The 18,848-nt window shown below is 40.5% G+C and overlaps 1 protein-coding gene and 1 long non-coding RNA gene across 3 annotated transcripts in view; one reads left to right on the forward strand and one right to left on the reverse strand.

Annotated features, from left to right (window-relative positions):
• Positions 1 to 13,577, forward strand: part of LOC144058044 (uncharacterized) — a 129,637-nt gene extending 116,060 nt beyond the window's left edge. The window contains exon 4 of one of the 2 annotated variants that reach the window (XR_013295366.1): positions 13,339 to 13,577. This is a non-coding gene — a long non-coding RNA (uncharacterized LOC144058044). Of the gene's footprint in view, positions 1 to 13,145; positions 13,205 to 13,338 lie in introns of those variants that run through there. The other variant, XR_013295367.1, reaches the window with a different exon arrangement.
• A 474-nt stretch (positions 13,578 to 14,051) lies between these two features.
• On the reverse strand, positions 14,052 to 18,362 carry LOC144061418 (uncharacterized). The gene is made up of 5 exons (XM_077581863.1): positions 17,691 to 18,362; positions 17,564 to 17,614; positions 17,407 to 17,478; positions 17,244 to 17,321; positions 14,052 to 14,056 (listed from the first exon to the last, which is right to left on the reverse strand). The coding sequence occupies exons 1-5, from the start codon at positions 18,211 to 18,213 to the stop codon at positions 14,052 to 14,054; spliced, it is 729 nt and encodes a 242-aa protein (XP_077437989.1). The 5' UTR covers positions 18,214 to 18,362.
• Between the last annotated feature and the right edge of the window lie 486 nt (positions 18,363 to 18,848).

Here is an 18,848-nt window from a genome sequence, read left to right on the forward strand (position 1 = left end):
TTTTTGAAATAAAAAAATATATACTATGCCTGTTAGTCTGTTACTTTTTCAAATTTTATTTTGAAGTGACAGATCTTTATCAAATGCTCACAAAAGAGGCACAGTAACCACTGACATTTTTCACAAATAAATGTATAATTTATATATTATCTAAATAGGGGATACAAAAAAATGTTCCAGACAAAAATTGTTTAAAAATAAAAAATAATTAGCTCTACTGTAATGCCCTTTGGAAAACACTTATTGTACAGATTCAGTCAAACAAAAAATTCAGAACTTTAAGGAAGTTAATAATTATGGGTTTGTTGTTTTAGTTACGTTTTTCAAAGTAGTATTATTATTATTGTTTGTTTGTTTGTTTTTGGGAGAGAGCTCAGTATTATTCATTCGTTAATCTTGCCGATTCAACATGTCATCATCATTGCTCTCTCTCTTGCTCGCTGTCTTTTATTTTATTTTTTTGTGCGCGTGTGTGCATGCGTGTGTGCGTATGAGTTTGTGCTCATTAATTCACCTGAAACCTATTAAAAATCCCATACCCTTCACCTAAACCGAATACTTCAGAATCGATAGTCGTGAAGTTGTCAGGAGACCCGAGGAGTGATCAAAGAAAAGAGAGAAAAGTGAAATCTGACCAGACACCACCTACTAACCACAGGGTTACAAACCAGAATCTTTCACCAACCCCAGAAGCATATAAATTCCAACAAATTAGAGAGACCTCAAGAGACCAAAGGAAAGCCTAAAGAAAGAAAGGAAGGAAGCAGAGTGAGATCCACAAACATCAGCCTCCACCGATTCAACGACCAGAGGAAGAAGCAGATTGTGTTTGAATTTCGGTAGATGCTGGTGTGGTGGATCTGGCATGCATGAAAAACCTCCACCAAATAGGGGAGCCGTCGACAGGGCAAGCTCAACCCCCCAGGGCCCCCAGGCCTCGGCAGGGCCAGGGCACAACCCCCGGGCCCCGCGGGGGCCACCGGCCGGAGAGCAAGCCCAGGAGCCTGGAGGGCCCCGACCCCAACACGGCAGGCCCACCAGGCACCCCACCGGCCCACAGCCCACGCTGAGATTGGTCACGCTGAGATTGATCAACTGCTGGTCACATGACAAATGTACGCCATCTTGTTACTCTGCTTGAAACCAAGTTGGCCAAACTCTCTATATACGGCTCTGATTTCCAGTTGCTCAGGTTGCTACCTAATGACAGGTGTGTGAAAACAAGCACAGAGAATGAATGCTTTTGTCTGTCAAACAAGCGTTCTCTGTCACTTCTTTTGTTATAAGTGACACGATTGAAAGAATATTACACGGAAAAAAAAGTTTCTATTGTCATAACGATCAATATCGTCATATCGCCCAGCACTAGAACATAGTTAGCTAAAGTTCCTGATATTCATACATTTAAATCATTCCAAATACATTTGAGACCAGCCAGTCTCTCTGAACAAATTATTTTTGACTTTGGCAGTTCAACCACAATGCAACAAGCAGAGCAGAGGACAGCTAGCTGTAGACACTGCAATGACTCTTCCTTTTGATTGCATACACACAAAAACGGACCCTCGTGTTTTTTTTACTGTCCACTTCAGAGCGAGGACAATAATCCCAATCAGGGTCTGGAGAGTTTCTCGACATGGGCAGCGTCAGGTCAGACACAATTAACTTTCAAGAGTCTGTCTGAGAACCAAGGTTGAAAGCATCCAATCAAATCAAGCCAGTAATTTGCTTTCTACCCCATGCGTTGCTAAAGCCTGTTAGTTGATCCAATTAGCACCCGGTGTCACCCCGCAGCGGACACAAAGTGGCCAGGAAGAGATCCCAGAGGAGGTTTGCCTGTCACATAGGATTTTTGTTTGATACTCTGCTTTGATTGCTCCACTTTCAGCGCTGGGCTCGACCGCAGGAGGCTAAAAGGCAGCCAGTTCAGACTGGTGGAATGACAGCATGAATCCCGCTGGGCCAGCAGGACAGTGATTGGGCAAGCGGCTCAGCGGCTGCTGGGTTCGAAAGAGAGAGAGCACGGACGCCACAGTCTGACTGTTTGCTTCCGAGTGGGAATCCATGTGGAAAGAGTCGCGTCTTAATTGGTGCGAGTGGCAACGGACGGCGCCTGACGAGACTCGTTAATCAGAGTCTGGTTGAGGAGGCTACGGGCTATGATAGAGACCATGCAGTGCCGTGTGTCACACAGCGAGCTTCTGCCCCTCCCATCCGGTTGCGGCGGTCGCCTCATCCTACGGGCATCCTCACGCCAATTCAAAAAGCCGGCCGACGCCCTCGCAGCTGCATCTGTCACACTCGGCCACGGGGATGCGGCAGTAATTAGCTTCCATGTACCCCGGCACACATGAGTAGCACAACATAATATTGCAGGCCTGATCATGTAGGAAATGTGCACCTCTTCAGCCTGCATCTGTTTGTCATGTCCAACAAAGCCTCAGTAAATTGCATGTGTGTGTGTGTGTGTGTGTGTGTGTGTGTGTGTGTGTGTGTGTGTGTGTGTGTGCGTGTGTGTGTGTGTGTGTATGTGTGTGGTGGGGTCAGATCAGGTAAGAAAGGCAACACAGTGGAAGAGCAGGTAACACAGCAAGAAGGAACTGAATTTGAATCTTGTCTTTCTGTTGGGAGTCTGCAGGTTCTCCCAGTTTGTCTGAGTCTTTAGCCTGGTTTTTACTACTGCATTTGCTCTTGTGTTAATGACCGCCCCATATTAAGTTACGCCAAGAAGTGTGCCGTAGTTCACCAATTCTTGTACGCCGTCAATGGCAGGGCGTAGCATCACTCGTGATTGGTCCGTTTAGTGCAAGGGTGCCAAACATACGGCCCGTGGGCCTAATTCGGCCCACCAAGGGGTTTAATCCGGCCCACGAGACAATTTTGTAAAGTAAAAAATAATTAGTCATTTCAGACCAGTTAATCAGCCGGCCACAATGAAAACATATGAATTCATAATTTACTAGCAGTCCTCAGATGAGCAATGTAACTTGTACACAGAATCGTCCGTCCTGGATGTCATTATTTTACACACAACCTTAAGTTACGGTTTGTTTATTTATTTAAATCATAAACCGACATAAACGTGTTAATTAAGACACAAATTCAATTACTGGTAACATAAACACATATGATAAGGATTAACATCCTTATGAGTTTATGAACTGCGCCACACAATGCATTCTGGGTGCAATATCTATGCAAAACAGGTAGATTTAACACGTCTAGAACTCATACAGGCAAAGTGCTGCCGCCTTCCATTTGCATTTGTGTTCTTTTTTGGAACGATATGATTGCAGTTAAGCTCCGTAATTTAAGGCTGCGTATCGAAAATCTGCGTATAATTGACGGCAATTGTTTTTAAGTTATACACCATTTAACCGTTATTACCGATCCAGCCCACTTGGTAATATAGTTTCCTCCATGCGCTTCTGAGCTAATTTGAGTTTGACACCCCTGGTTTAGTGACATGCTGTGATGGCGCACAGTTTTTTTCTTTTCTTTTTTTCTCCCCGGATAGTTTCCGTGAATGCAACTGTGTTTCTAAGCACAGGCGGCCGGCCGGATTCACTTCCCGCTCGGGAAACCTCATTTGTGTGTGATTGTTTGGCTGTGTGTGTGAACAAAAAAAAAAAACGTTTTTGCTAAGCACGTAGCGTGTTGTTTATTGCCGTGGTTACGGTCGACAGTAACCATTGCAAATTGCCGTTAAATAATTGATTTGCCTGATCACTGCTCAGACATTACAATATGCATTTGTATGACGCAAGCTCAAGGCATTTAAAGACACACAAATGGCAGCCAACTCTTTAAAAAAAAAAACATTTTTTTTTAGCTTTGTTCCTTGCTCCAGAAACGAAAAACGACCGGCACCGGACACAAGATGTAGAGGAATCTCCACTCTGTGGCATCCTAGTCAATAGCAGCCGTAGCGACATCCCGACTTGGAGTGAAACTGCGGCACATTTTCAAAACAACTCGATGTGCATTGCGCACAAGCAAGAAGGCAAACGCACGACGTCGCCTCCCGCAGAAGTATAAGTAGACCTTGACTTTTGAAATCTACAAAAACATGCACTCAGTTCATTGACGACGCTAAAATGTCTTTGATGTTTACAAACATATTTTGTCAGGTTGGGGCGTGGGATTGAGGACCCAAATGCAGAGAGCAAAAGCAGCCAGAAAATGATAGTCAAAAAGGGGATTTAATTAAGAAAAAAGAAAGGTTGGTTGGTGGCCTGGTGGGTGGTGTCTGGTCGGTGCTGGATTTCACTTTCCTTTCTTTTCTTTGGTCCTTCCTCGGGTCTCCTGACGGCCTTACGACTCTGGCTGGAAGTGTTCGGTTTAGGTGAACGGTATGGGATTTTTTAATAGGTTTTAGGTGAACTAATGAGAAAAAGAAAACAAAAAGAAAAGAGAAAAAGGCAAACAAGATACTTGGCAAAAATAACTAAGTCAAATAAACCAACCATCCATCATTGGAGATGTCTCGACTTTTCACACACTTCCATCCACACACATGCACTCACTTAACAAAGTCTTCTTCCTGTCCATCAGACAGTCCCCCACTGACTGATGTTCCTGTAGTAAAAAAGTAAAAGAGCAGCATTTCTCTTGGCTATGTCCTTTCAGCATGTTTGCACCCATCTTGTCCAGGTCACTACACCTAATAGGGGAACATAGGAGGCCCCGGGGCTAGAAGTTTGAGCAAACGAACATCCATGTTTCACAAACGGGACTTTTTTCAAATGTCTTTTGTTGCATCTTTTTCCACCCCGGGCATGCATTGAGAGAGGAGTCACTTAACTGCCTCCTGTATTGCCATTTTGGCTGGCCATTCAGTGAGGGAACCATTAATGCATTTTATGTTTGTCACTGCTCTCCTTTGTCAGTGTCCTCATTCTCTATTTGGCACAGAATAAAACATTTGTGTTAATAGCCACTTTTTTTTTTTTGTTGTTGCTGAGTTTAATGTGTGGAATGTGGCCAGGCCAGTTGGAGTGAAAGTTGCCAATGTGGAACCAGTTCCATAAGAAATGTCAGGAAAACTAGATGAACAATTTGGTTGGGGGACAAACAATGCAACTTGCTTCAGATTAGAACAAAGCCAACATGTATTTGTCAGGTTTCATCCATGAGTATTGAGTAACACCACTTAATGTATTTCAAACCCCAATTCCAATGATGTTGGGACGTTGTGTAAGATGTAGATCTGTCAAACGATTACATTTTTTAATCAGATTAATTACATTTTAGAATTTTGATCGGTCACGATTAATTGCTTAATTAAAAAGGCTTTTTTTATCCCCAAAAAAATTCCCGCCAAATTTGAAGAGCACCAGTTATGTGTTAATTATTTTGACAATTAATGTTATGAGGACGTCTTCAACATTTTTGGACCAACTGGACACGCTCATCCTCCTCTTTTTCTAATCAGTTAATTACTTGCATATTTTAAAATGACCCCAATATTTTGACATGAACAAATATTCTAAATGTCATACGCAAACATTTATTAAATGCTTTACTTAAATGCATGTAATTATGTTTATTCCTCAAACACAACCTGTGCTACCTTTAACGTAGCCATCCACTGTCACGCTAAAGGATCGTCTATGGTCAAAATTAATAGTGCGATTAATCTGTGTTAATTCATGATTAATGCAATATTTTTTTGTGATTAGTTAATCAGTTAATGCTTTAACTTTGACAGCACTAGTAAGATGTAAATGAAAACAGAATTTATAAATCCTTTTTAACTTCTATTCAATTGACTACATTTATTGTATTTAATGTTCAAACTGATAAACTGTATTATTTATATTGCAAATATTCACTCATTTTGAATTTAATGCTATCAGCAAATTCCAAAACAGCTGGGAAAGTGACATGTTTACTACTGTTACATCACCTTTTTTTCAGACAACATTTAATAAATAAGTGTTTGGGAAATAAGTATGCTAATTTTGAAGCTTTGTATATGGAATTCCCATTTTTTGCTTGATGTAAATTATGTAAGCCTACAACTGCAGATGCTCAACAGTCCGAGGTCTCAATTGTCGTATTCATAATTTGCCACAAATGTTCAATGGTAGACAGGTCTGGACTGCTGGCAGACACGTTTAGTACTCACACTCTTTACCTACAAAGCCACAGTTTTGTAACGGATGCAGAATGTGGCGTGACATTGTCTTGCTGAATAAGCAGAGACACCCCTGAAAAAGAAGTTGCTTGGCTAGCAGCATGGGAGATTTGAACTTACATTTGTAGATGTAGCAATGAACTGTATTGACTGGCAATGTGTTTCTGGATTGTTCCTGAACACAAGTGGCAATATACTTTACACAGTGATGCTGGTTTTTAATGTCGTGCCGCCTGAGGGACTGAAGAGATGTCTCCTGATTCTCAATTGTTGGCAAAGTTGTGAACCTCACCCCATCCTTGCTTGTGACCAGCTGAACCTTTCGAGATGCACCTTTTATACCCAATCATGACACTCACCTGTTTCCAATGAACCTGTTCACCAATGGAATGTTCCAAACAGGTGTTTTCTGAGCAGTCCTCAACTTTCCCAGTCGTTTGTTGCTCCTGTCACAGCTTTTTGGGGGAATTTGTTGCAGGCATTACATTTAAAAATGAAAATGTTTTTTGGGGGAAATAAAATAATAAAAATAATGTTAATCATTTTGAACAGTACATACCTTGTTTTTGGAGTGTATTCAATTGAATATAATGTAAATTGAAAAAGATTTGAAAATAATTGTATTCTGATTTTTACTAATTTTACACAACATGCCAGCCTCATTGGAAGTGGGGGTTGGAATTAATCAGAGGTTTGTTTGCAGCCCTAAGTTTTCCCTGACTTTGGATGAGAAGCAGAGTAAAAAGCACTTAAGCAAAGGAGAGTACCAACACTCCGCACAAAAGGAAACATTTGAACTCAGAATCTCTTGACAGTTGACACTGAGGCAGACATGCTAACCACTATAGCAACATGCTGCCCAACAACCTTGTTAATTTGGTGCGTAATTACGAAAATGAAGTCTGAATTGTGTGAAAATTGACTACATGCGTGTTAAGTGTTCCTTGAACACGAGCACAAACAAGTAAGCCAGTTTTCGGTGAATGAGGCTAATCTGGATCACCACCCACGTGTGCAATCACACACATTGTTTCCCATCATGCAATGCACACGATGAAGAGACAGTTTGCCTGGTGGGTGCAGTTTGTTTCAACTGTCCGCCTAGCAATACTTTAATTGTCATCTCGAATTTTGATTTTGAATACAACGTCTGTCTGTCTGCAAGCATGACAGCTGGATGCTCGCTGTGTGTCTGTGGGCTGGGGGGGGGGGGGGGGGGGTGCTTCATTATATTGAATCGAAATGTGGACTATGGGTAGCTGCAGCACATCAAAGGCATATATTGTCTGGTCTGACCTCAGTCTTTATTTTACAAAGCCTCGCTACTAGTTTTTCTCTGTCATTTGTACCTTGTAATTGTACAGCTCAAAGGACATACATTCTTCTTTAGTGATGGGTTGGAGGGGGGAGGGGGTTCGGAAGGTAGTAGTTGAGAAATCGCTGGGTTCTTTCTCCTCAAGCTGCCGCTTTTTGATAGCATGCCCACACAACGTGAGATGTGAATAATGGCATTTTAAAGTCCTCACTAAATATTTAAGATGCACTTCCACCACCTGCGATTCCTTAATCAGCAAAGGGAGCCTGTCAGTTAGTTGAATAGCTCAAACTGAGATGTGGATGGCAGAATTGAAATTCAATGGCAAGACTGATGGAAAGCGTCACGTGAGTAAAGCCCCCCCCCCCCCCCCCAAAAAGAAATGTGGAAGATGACTATTGTAGCAGGAGGCCTTTTAATGTTGTCATCCGGAGAAAAGCATGTGGTGCATTATTCTCGACATTTCCACAACAGTTTTATTTCCATCTAATGAATCACTGCATGCATTCAGAGGCATGTGATAAAGCAATTTAAATTCACAGTACGCCGATGTAATAAACAGCTTCGTCTTGGCGATGGCCAATTTTAAACGATCACAGCTTCATGTGTCTCTCAGCATCCTCTCTCACAGCAGGGGGTTAATAGGCAAGGCAACATGTCGCCTGGGGAGGCTAATGTCTGAAGTGGTCCTAGTGAACTTGCTTGTCATGTGCTGCTAAATAACGCTAAAATGTTTTCTTGTATGTAAAATTCATTTACATCTTTCCTACGGACATGTCTGCTTTTTCACATCCTGTCCGGTTTTCACTGCGGGACAAATGGGAGGTGGAGTACACCATGTTATTTCTCTGACTAGTAGACGGCGGACTGCCGAACATTTTTAACCATGCTCCCAAAATCAATCGCGAGGGGGATGGGGGCTTTTTTTTTTTTATTTATTGTGTGTGTTATTATTTCTTTATCTTAGAAATAGAAAAAAAGTAGGTCAGCTTTTTATGTACCTGATTTCTTGAGTGTTCAAATACCGTCCTAATGTGTGTCGGTTGGCCCAGAATTTCAGCTCACTGGTAGCACTCTGCGCTCCCAAACCAGAGACGTTATTGTAGACGTTCGATTTATTCATTCATTTGTCAATTAAGACTTAAAAAGAGAGTTATGTTTTTGGTTTTATTTTCTACCCATACTGAGAAGGCATACCTAGTTATAATGTATGACATCTTTGAGTAAGCGTTTAAGGATCATTTATCTATTGCCAGCTTGGGTAAAGTGTCCTCTTTTTTGGGAAATCAAATTATGGTCACCCTCGTATTAACACATCTTTGATAGTGGAATAATATTTACATTATAGTGGTTTGTTTAGTTAGCAGGATTCTGGAAAATTCAGCAACAGATTTCCAACAATTTTAGTCAAAACTTGGATAGACGTGTTCCGTGAGTGTAATGGTTCATGTATTTGTTTTCTGATATTTTTGTACGGAATCTTTCTGTATGGCAAAGAGGCCTGCCAAGTTACACACGTAGCATAATAGGTAAGGGAAGTGTTCAGAACTACCTCATGCTGGATCCACGTATCTACTTTCTAAATAAATAGTGCAGCTCACCCTCTGACTGGCTGCTTTTGGCAATGCATCAAACTTGTTGACTTGACACTGCAGCAAGAAGAAGAAAGCAAAGTTAAACAAACCTTGATTTTAAATGTCATTAAATCTGTTCCTGTTTGCACACAAGCTTAGCATTTTTATGTTTTGCAGATTCAGTGAATGTATACCAATTGTGGAAAATAATATGACCTAGAAACCAAGGGATGTACTGAATTGTGATTTTTGGTGTACCTTTCACTCATTTTCTGCCATTGACGGCTATAAACGTCAAAAATTCATTTAAAGTTTTTCTATTAGTTTAACATTTTTTTTCACTTTTGTTAATAAGAGTATGAAAACCTAGAATTTTTTTATTGTACATTTAGAACAGATATTAAATTTGTGATTAATCGCGAGTTAACTAGTGAAGTCATGCAATTAATTACAATTAAAAACTTTAATCGCCTGATGCCCCGAATTTCTAATCTTTTCTTCTTTTTTAGATTCATTCACTGCCATTGACAGCTATAAACGTCCAAAAATAATTTTAACTATTTCTATTAGTTTAAAAAAAATCCCACTTTTGTTAACAAAAGTATGAAAACCTAGATTTTTTTTATTGTACATTTAGAACCGATATAAAATGTGTGATTAATTGTGAGTTAACTAGTGAAGTCATGCAATTAATTACAATTAAAAAAAAAAAATCGCCTCTTGCCCCTAATTTTTAATAATCTTTTTTTTTTTATGAATTTATGGCAGTGAAAGAGTTAACAGTTTTTTTTTTTTTAATTGTTGTGACTCCCCTCTCTTCATTAAAACTAAATCAACAAACAGGGGCGAAGCATCTAATTGTTAAAAACACACAACTGCAATGAAACGTTTTCATTGGTCATTTAGAGTCGATAGTTAATTGGTACACTAACCGCATGCATTTCACATCAAAAAGTCACCATTATATGCACTTATGTTATTGCCGCAATCTGTACATCAAGTACATCTGTTTCTGATGCTGTGTATCACATCTACACAGCTATGTCACATAATCACTACTGTATCCTTATAGTAGCAACACTTTGTCTCACGCCAAATTATGCTGCTTTGTGTTAGATGTTGTGCATTCACCATCATTTGTAAGGCATTCCATTTAACCTCACCCCTGTTATTTAATAGCTGTGTTTTGATACTTTCAACATCACCGTGTTTGGATTGTCTAGATTAGATTCACAATTGATAAATAAAGGGATTAACACCCTAATTGTCAATTTCATATTGCCCGAGGCTCCTTATTCTCCAGAGACATAGATGAGCCATCATTAATTAGTCACAAAGCTGGCTATTCCAAAAAGAAATTACAAATGTTTGCTGTGCTTGGTAAAGCTCATTTACATACAGCGTGCGCAGGAAATCCACTTGGTTATTGCCTTGAGTACATCAATTAATGACTTGCATCCCGTGTGCATCTAACATTCTCACACAGCTTTAAAATTTGTCCAAACACTAACACTACTGACATGAAAGTAGATCGCATCATGTCGGCTCGGGCTCCTCGTCAGTGAAAGCGTCACACTTTCATTGAGAAGTTTCTAATTTCACTCGGGTTTATCGAGGCGTCAGATTGCAACCGCCGACAGCTCGAGCGCTGATAGCCTTTCGGACCTTAAAGTTGTGTTTCAATCAGGAGGAATGATTGCCTGGCTTGCTGCTACCTGCCTTGCGTCCTCTTGTAATTACACCTCCTTCAGTTATACTCGCACTTCAGACTGCCGGCCGGCGAGCAACGCCAAGACACCATTGCTTATGTAACAACATATGTGACATGTATGTCATTCTGATTTATCACGTTGTTTTGCAATGTGTCAAGACTCCCGTTAAGTTGTATTTACATTAGTATTGTAACTCACAGTGTTCGGTATAGGTGAACGGTATGGGATTTTTTTAATAGGTTTTAGGTGAACTAATGAATACACACACTCGCACGCACGCACGCATGCATACACGCACATACACATAATCACCCACATACAAAAAAGAAAAAAAAAGAAGAGCAATGATGATGACATGTCAAATCGGTAAAATTACCGAATGAACAATACTGAGCGCTCCAGAAAAAAAAAAAAAAAGTATTGTAACTCACCAGGATATTTTCCATATATACGGTAGTAGTTTGTTGGGTAATAAAAGGCTAAGAGGAAATGTGTACTTAATAATAGCCATATAACCAGAAATCTATTTATAATACACAAGTGTATTATATGCAATGATGTACATACTCATGTGTGTATATATATATATATATATATATATAGGAGTGTGTGTGTGTATATGGGTGTGTGCAGTCCTCATGTATGTACTTCTCTACACATGTATACTTCTGTGAAGACTTCTGGGAAGTCTTCTACTTATTGCTGCACTTCTTATTTAATTTTAATTTTATCTCTTTCTATTCTGTTGTTTTTTTCTTTACTGTAAACTGCAGCTGGACGGAGTCCAGGAAAAAGTTCCCCACGGGGAAAATAAAAGTATATCGTATCGTATCGTATGCACTACAAATATTTGTACTTAGTTTTGTTATGACCGTGGACTTCTTTACTTGTATGACAGAATTTTTTTAAATGTATATTAAGTAATTTTTAACATTTCAGAAAAGTTTGTACTCCTGGAGGTCAGTCAGTGTTACGGAACTGTTGTTGTATACTTTGCAACGACGGAGTGTCCGCTCTATGGCAAAAAAATAAACAAGTAGTTTTGTTCTGTTGAAAAAAAAATAGACTCATGGAAGAAGAAAGTTGTAAGAAATCTCAGCTTTCAGACAAACAAAAGTAGGAGTCTTCACACAAATAACACACAATCGCAGCCGAATGCTTTGACAATGGCTAATTTATCTGTCATGTCCACGCACCTCAATTACAAGGTCATTTTCCTCAACGGTCATCATTGGGCTTTTCTGGCTCATTCTTCTCATTCCTTTGCCCACCGCAGCTGCTTCATCATTGGGCACGCTGCCTCTAGGGCCTGTTTGATTCCAAACTACAACATGCCTTTTTTTTTTTGCTACACAGACATTTTCGGGCAAGGGTTATAAATTGCATTATAATGATGGGCCATTTTGCTGAATGGTACCCGGTACGGAGTAACTTTTATAGAAAATAGCCGTCACAAGCTGCGGGCCAAAATAGGCATCATTATCGTCTGTGGCGCTTGTCTGGCTGCTCTGCCGATGATGGGAAATAAAATGAAATGGAATGACAGGGGAAGCAGCAAGTTAATATATACGCTTGGGTATGTTGGAAGATACATATTCGAGTCCTAGTCCAGTGATATCAGCAAGTTACAGTGCAACATTTCAAATAAGAAGAATATAACTTTTCTGGTGCCACATTTGTGAGGTTTGAGTTTTTCCTTGCATCTGTTGCCAAAGTGCTTGAGTGTGGGCTTCAGTCAGACTTCTAATACATAAGCAGCATGGTTCGAGACCTCAGACAACATCTGTTGTCAATTGACTTAAAGTCGCTATTTATTTTTTATTTTTTAGGACAAACAAGGATTAGATTATATTGTTAAATAATTCATATAAAATACAATGAAACCTTTGAGGTCAATATATCAGATTTTTATTTTGGAATTTACAGTATTTTCCCAATAGGACCTGCCTTCCGCGGTCAACCTGTTGTCATCATAAAACATTTATTAACTGAACAGGGTGTCTACAGTATCTTCATCGTGGAGTAGGACATTTTCGTTTACAAATAGTGCTCAATAAACTAGCACGCCTTCCAGTGTGCAAGCAAACCATAAAAGGAAAGGAAAGGAATTGTTTGGTCCTTACTTTTGTGAGCTATTTATCTTTCCATTAGATCGACTTCAAACATGTATTGTTTATTCCTCTTGGTCAGAAAAAAAACTTGTTTGCATTGTGTGGTGCACCAAAATAACTCATTTGTGATTGACCCGTTGCCCTTTGTGGGGTGGTTAACAAGTGCAGGGGTATGGTACTTAAACGGGTGGAGCTAAACACAGTGTAGTGTGTTTATTGGTGTATTGAAAAACCCACGTGTCAAAAGGAAATATGTTCTTCATTATTGTCATTTTTTGTCTCACCACTTTATAGCGTCATGCTGTTTATGCAGTAATGCTGCTATTGCCATCCTGGTTACACACACAAGACGCATCAAGGCCTTTTGGTAAAATATGACTTGTTGGTGTCCTCTTCCTGTACCCCACGTCAGTAACTGCGTGTGTCTGTGCTGGATGTGTTTGGCTCAGGCGAAGGCTTGATTCTTCTTCTTCTCGCTTCATTGCAGCCTAAAGATGAGCTGTCATCACCGCTGAATCTAACTTCTGTGACAGGACAACACATCGGGGGTGGTGGCGTCAAGTTTTGTGCATTCCGTGTTTTCTGTGATTTTGTTGAGGTGTAGTTGAGACCGGGGCTAGTTGTATAACTTTTTATACGTTTGTATATATAAACAAAATGTATACCAGGTGAAAGACCAAAGTCTAAGGTATATTTTTTGTATTCATATCATTTTCATACTTCGTGTCAGTGCAGTTATAAGCCATCAAGTAGAGGGAGTGAACATGTCATATGTTGCCCCACCTTTGGGTAAGTTGTCACACTATATGGTGTAAGATGTCACACTGGATTTTGCAACTAATAAAACAAGGACAAAATTATCTTTATTCTGCTGTTTTGTTTTTGTTTTGTTTTACAGCCAGAGAAATTGTTTATCATTGATCTTGAAAATTTAGTACTTAAGAATTGCTGGCATGTAGGTCATATCTCTCAGCCTCAAATGCCTGTTGTCCTGTTTTGCTTCCCTTAAACTTGAAATTTGAGATTAAAATAAAATAAAATAAAGCATTTCAGTTAATGGATGGATGGTTCATAATGAAACTTAAACCAGTCCTGATGTGGGCATACTGTAGTTCCAACAACTGGAAAATCCGTTTTTAAACTATGAAATAAAATCTGGTAAACTAATGTCCTCACTCCTCAGACTCAACATCTGAAAGGCTATTCTGGCATACGTAAATTGAGTTGCCAGAGGTGCATTTTTCATTGGCCCATTCTTTGCGTATGTGACAACAAACCCCAAAATGACTGAGACAAGTTGCCCCAAACGACAAACATTTTCTCGATTTTCACGTGTTTTGCAGATCCACAAACATTTTCTTGATTTTCATATGTGTTTTTCAGATCCATAAATACACCCGCGATTTTCACGTCTTTTTAAATTTTGTGTGTGCATTTTCCATGACTTTTTGTCTCCATTGAACGGGGACAAACCGTTTCTTTCCTTGTTTAAAATTGGACATTGAAAAACAGAAATCGAGTCTTTATCTGACCTTCCATTGTGTGTTTATTTTTGCACAAATCGGGAAACAAAATGCGACCTTCGTTAGTTTCCCTTGAGCTTGTTTTGTTTTCACTCGAAAGACACTCTTCTTCTGCTGTTAAATTTTCTTCTTCTACGCCACTAAAGCAGAGCGGCCCACTGATCTGTATATAACTGTGGCTTGTGGCGTGGTTGTCACTATTTTTTAACAAGTGGACAGTAGGTGCTGCTTTTAAGACCCCCTTTTTCTTTTATCGCTCAGTTCATTAGACCCCAATATTAGATTTAGCAGAGGCATATTTTGTTGAATTAGAGTTTCCTTTAATTAAAGTTTGCTCCTGTAAACATCATTAAGGATATAATTTATACTTGTATTTAAGGCAAGTTGTATAATGTCTGAAGTTCTCTTGTTTATGTTTGACAAATTTAAAACATCATAAATCATGCTGTTTCTACTAAGTACTGTCTCAAATGTTCTTCTTCGATACTGTAAATGTTTAGGATCATAAGCCGAGAAACGTTTCTTGGGAGGAGTAATAAGGCGGCCTAGCGGCTTCAAAAGTCTTGGCCTATCGGCTATCCGGTAATATATACAGATCAGTGCAGCGTCTAAAGAGGAACGAGCCATCTCCCGTTTCTCGTTTAAAATTGTAAAACGGATATCGAGACGTTATCTGATCCTCTATTATGTGTTAATTTTACAAAAGTTGGGAAACAAAATGCGACCTCAATTTGTTTCCCTCGAGCTTGTTTTAGCTTCACTCGAAAGACAAAAAAAGAACAAATAAACCAAACACACAAACACTCTTCTTCTTTGGTCAATTTAACAGCAGAAGAAGAGTGTCTTTCGAGTGAAAGCAAAACAAGCTCAAGGAAAACAAATTAACTCTTTCACTGCCAGACGTTTTCCGAAACGGGTTGTCCCCACTGCCAGCCGATTTAAGCATTTTGAGTGATCTTTCAAGGTCCACAGAAAATGTTGTGTTTGGACTATGGAAACACACATACTACCAAATGAAAGATTGGACTCTCATCTTTCATCAGAAAAAAAAGTTTGTTTCTAGCTTATTCCGTTCTTCAGTAATCAACAATAGAAAATGGTAACTTTCACCGAAATTCTCTGTTTTGAAACAAATAGTGGAGAAAAACGGCTTTTTGTAAAACGATGTTATTTCATGCACTTCAGTGAATTGTACACTTCTTTTTGTCCATGAATGATGCCACAAACACCTAAATAGTGCTTTACTTCTATAAAACAGTACCACCAACAATGAAAAAGTCTTTTTTTATAACAAAAAAAACAGTTTATTTACATAGAAAACAGTAACAATTTGACAAACTATTTGCAAAGGTGTACAACTGTGCATGTGTGATTATTTACAATTGTGTGGATGTTTGAACTACATAAATTTTACTTTTGTGTGGTAAACAGTGTAACACTCGCCTGCGTGCAAGGGGACACTGCAAGATTTGCACCACAGCCTTGTCTCACTGCGAATGCCCCTTCGCATGCAGACCCAACACCTTCTTGCTGGCTTTTTTTTCCGGGAAGTAGCAGGCATGTGTTCCAGCGTGTGTTTGGCCATGTTACCATCAAGTCGGCTTTCAAGATCAAAATACGGTGACCTGGTATTTTGTCTGGCTTCCTCATGCTCTTCCATCCCAACTTCCTCCTGGTCTTGTGGCAACAGCCACCCTCACACCACCTGCTGGATGAACTCCAAAAAAGGTTGACTCGTCCCAGGATTTTTTTTTTTGTACAAGATGTAAGCATTGAACATGCATATTTGGAAAAGATAGGCAACAAACTTTTTGTGCCACTTCAACGTTTTCCGTGTGAATGGGTGTTACGAGATGTTTTGATCCATCTTGTCCACTCCATTCATCTTGGAATTGTAGTCCACAACACAAATTGGTTTTTCGAAAGGCACTTTTTTTTTGTGCCTTCCGCCACACCTCTACTGTCCGCATTTCATCTTTGTGAAACGTTGTCACCATCCTCAACAAACGTTTGTCCTGCCATGCCACAATCAAAACATTTGTGTTGTGCCTTACCAGTTTCCCCCCCACCCCAAGGCCAGTGTTGGTTAGGCACGTTATCTCACTGGGTTCACCCCTGTTCTTCCTCAGCGTTCCACAAACATTGGTGCGCGCTGCCAGGAGACGTTCACACAAAGCAATCGAGTTATAAAAATTGTCCATGAATAGTGTGTACCCATTTCCTGGCAGACGATCCAGTAAGTTGAACACTGTATCGGGGAGAGAACAACTAATGCCAACATAGGGTTGCATATTGAAACAATAGCCGGTTTGGGAGTCACACAAAATGTATGATTTGATCCCATATTTGACCGGCTTTTGGGGGTTGTACACTTTGAACGAAAGACGTCCCTGGAAACTCATCATTCCCTCATCAATACAAATATTCCTGCCCGGTTGAAACAGCTCCTTGAACTTGTTTACAACGTGATTGAACACAGGACGAATTTTAAATAGTTTGTCGTCTGAACTGTGTGCCGTCTCGTTGTCGTTGAAGTGCAGGAAACTCCAGATGAGCTGGAAGCGGTTTCGAGGCATTGCGCGACTGAAGAATGGTGTCGTCTCTATTTCGTCCTGAGTCCAATACATTTCGATACTGGGCTTGTTTATATACCCAGTAAGGAATTGGAGTGCAAAAAACGTTTTGAGCTCAGACACAGACACTGGCTTCCAAGCACGACTCCTGCAGTGTGGCAGACTTTCAGCCCGTTTTTGCATTGACTGACGTGCAAATAAGTTTGTCTGATCAGCAATGTGCTGCAGAAGTTCGTCTGTGATGAAGAGCTGCTGGAAGTCAACTGGCCGGGTTGAATTCAGCTCTGCTGCGGCACCTCTTGGTCCTGGCTCCACAGTGAAGGGGAATGAGTTTGGCTGCCAGCCTGCTTCATGCCAGCCAGATTTTTGGGGATCTGCAAATATACATTTCAATATCATATAATATTCATTTTAGATCAGTGTGATGCAATATATATATATAAATATATATATATTTACGTTTTTTCTTGGATCCACTGGTTGATGGACCTTTATTCTGCTCACTCTGAGGAGCGTCACTCTGAGCTGCAGCTGAAAGAAATATATACAATTACAATAATATCGAAAGAGCGTTTTCTTTTGTTGTTGCGGTGTATTGAAAACACTTTTTTTATACCTCTCTTTGTCGTCTTTGCAGTGGGACGTCGCTGTGAGCACGATCCACGATCTATGAATGCACATTCACGTTACACGAGGTGCTAGCAGCGTGCTGGAAAAGTATCTCATAGCAAGTTTGTGCTTACCTTCGACGTCTTCTGCGGATGAAATACTGTCCGAATCACTTTCTCCGTGGTCAGACTGTACCCACTCCTCCGAAGAATATCCATCGGACTCAGGATACTCTTCGTCGTCGTCCGATTGAACGTCCTCGTGCGGAGAAGTGCTCGGTCGTGCACCACGTTTTCCGGCGCTAGCACCGCTAGCCTCCGAGGCCTTAAAACGCGGTCGAAGCTGCCGCCGCGTCAACGCTGCAACTTCGGCATCAACCTCATTGTCGCCATCATCATCACCTTCGTCGGATTGAACGTCCTCGCGTGCAGAAGTGCTCGGTCGTGCACGACGTTTTCCGGCGCTAGCACCGCTAGCCTCTGAGGCCTGAGGACGTGAACGAAGCTGCCGCCGCGTCAACGCTGCAGCTTCGGCGTCAACCTCCTTATCACCATCATCATCGCGGTCATCATAATGGTGCACTTTAGCACTGGTTGATGCTTCTCCTTTTCCAAAAAATCGATCAAGCGTGGTCTGCTTCTTACCGTCGGTCGCCATTTTTCGTCTCTCCTCAATTCTCGTCTACTCCTCGACGCTCTAGCCCCGCCTGGCCTTTTATACTACTGACGCCCACCCGATCTTGTCAAAAGAGAGTCATCGCTGCCCTCTAGGGGCCAAAAATAGTCCTTAGGCACAACAGACAGACTTGAAACTTTCACCAGACATGCGGGACGGTTTCCTCTACCCGTTTCAAAAAAAATATATATATAAAAATCATTGGATGACGTCTTTTGACGTCATTGGCAGTGAAGCGTAGGTTTTTACTTGACGTCTTTAAACGTCAGTGGCAGTGAAAGAGTTAAGGTCGCATTTTGTTTCCCGACTTGTGCAAAATAAACACACAATGGAAGGCCAGATAAAGACTCGATTTCTGTTTTTCAATGTCCAATTTTAAACAAGGAACCGAAACGGTTTGTTCCCGTTCGATGGAGACAAAAAGTCATGGAAAATGCACACAAAATTCAAAAAGACATGTGAAAGTTGCGGATATATTTGTGGATCTGAAAAACACGTGAAAATCACATATTCATTTGTGTGAATATTTTTGAGACAAATCTCTCCCCATAGTAAACGGCCCAATGGAGAGTCTCCTTCAACAAGCAAGAGACGCAGCTAAGTCAAGCTAATTTTGA

This window comes from Vanacampus margaritifer, chromosome 1 (genome assembly GCF_051991255.1).
Source record: "Vanacampus margaritifer isolate UIUO_Vmar chromosome 1, RoL_Vmar_1.0, whole genome shotgun sequence".
NCBI classification, from domain to species: Eukaryota; Metazoa; Chordata; class Actinopteri; order Syngnathiformes; family Syngnathidae; genus Vanacampus; species Vanacampus margaritifer.

What these genes read in the sequence shown, in the direction of transcription:
- LOC144061418 (XM_077581863.1), bottom strand. Translation starts at nt 18,213, where the DNA reads ATGGCGACCGACGGTAAGAAGCAGACCACGCTTGATCGATTTTTTGGA. An exon ending in ATCCGCAGAAGACGTCGAAG is followed by an intron (nt 17,615 to 17,690) that starts GTAAGCACAAAC and finishes GTGCATTCATAG; the next exon opens with ATCGTGGATCGTGCTCACAG. An exon ending in CAGTGGATCCAAGAAAAAAC is followed by an intron (nt 17,322 to 17,406) that starts GTAAATATATAT and finishes GTATATTTGCAG; the next exon opens with ATCCCCAAAAATCTGGCTGG.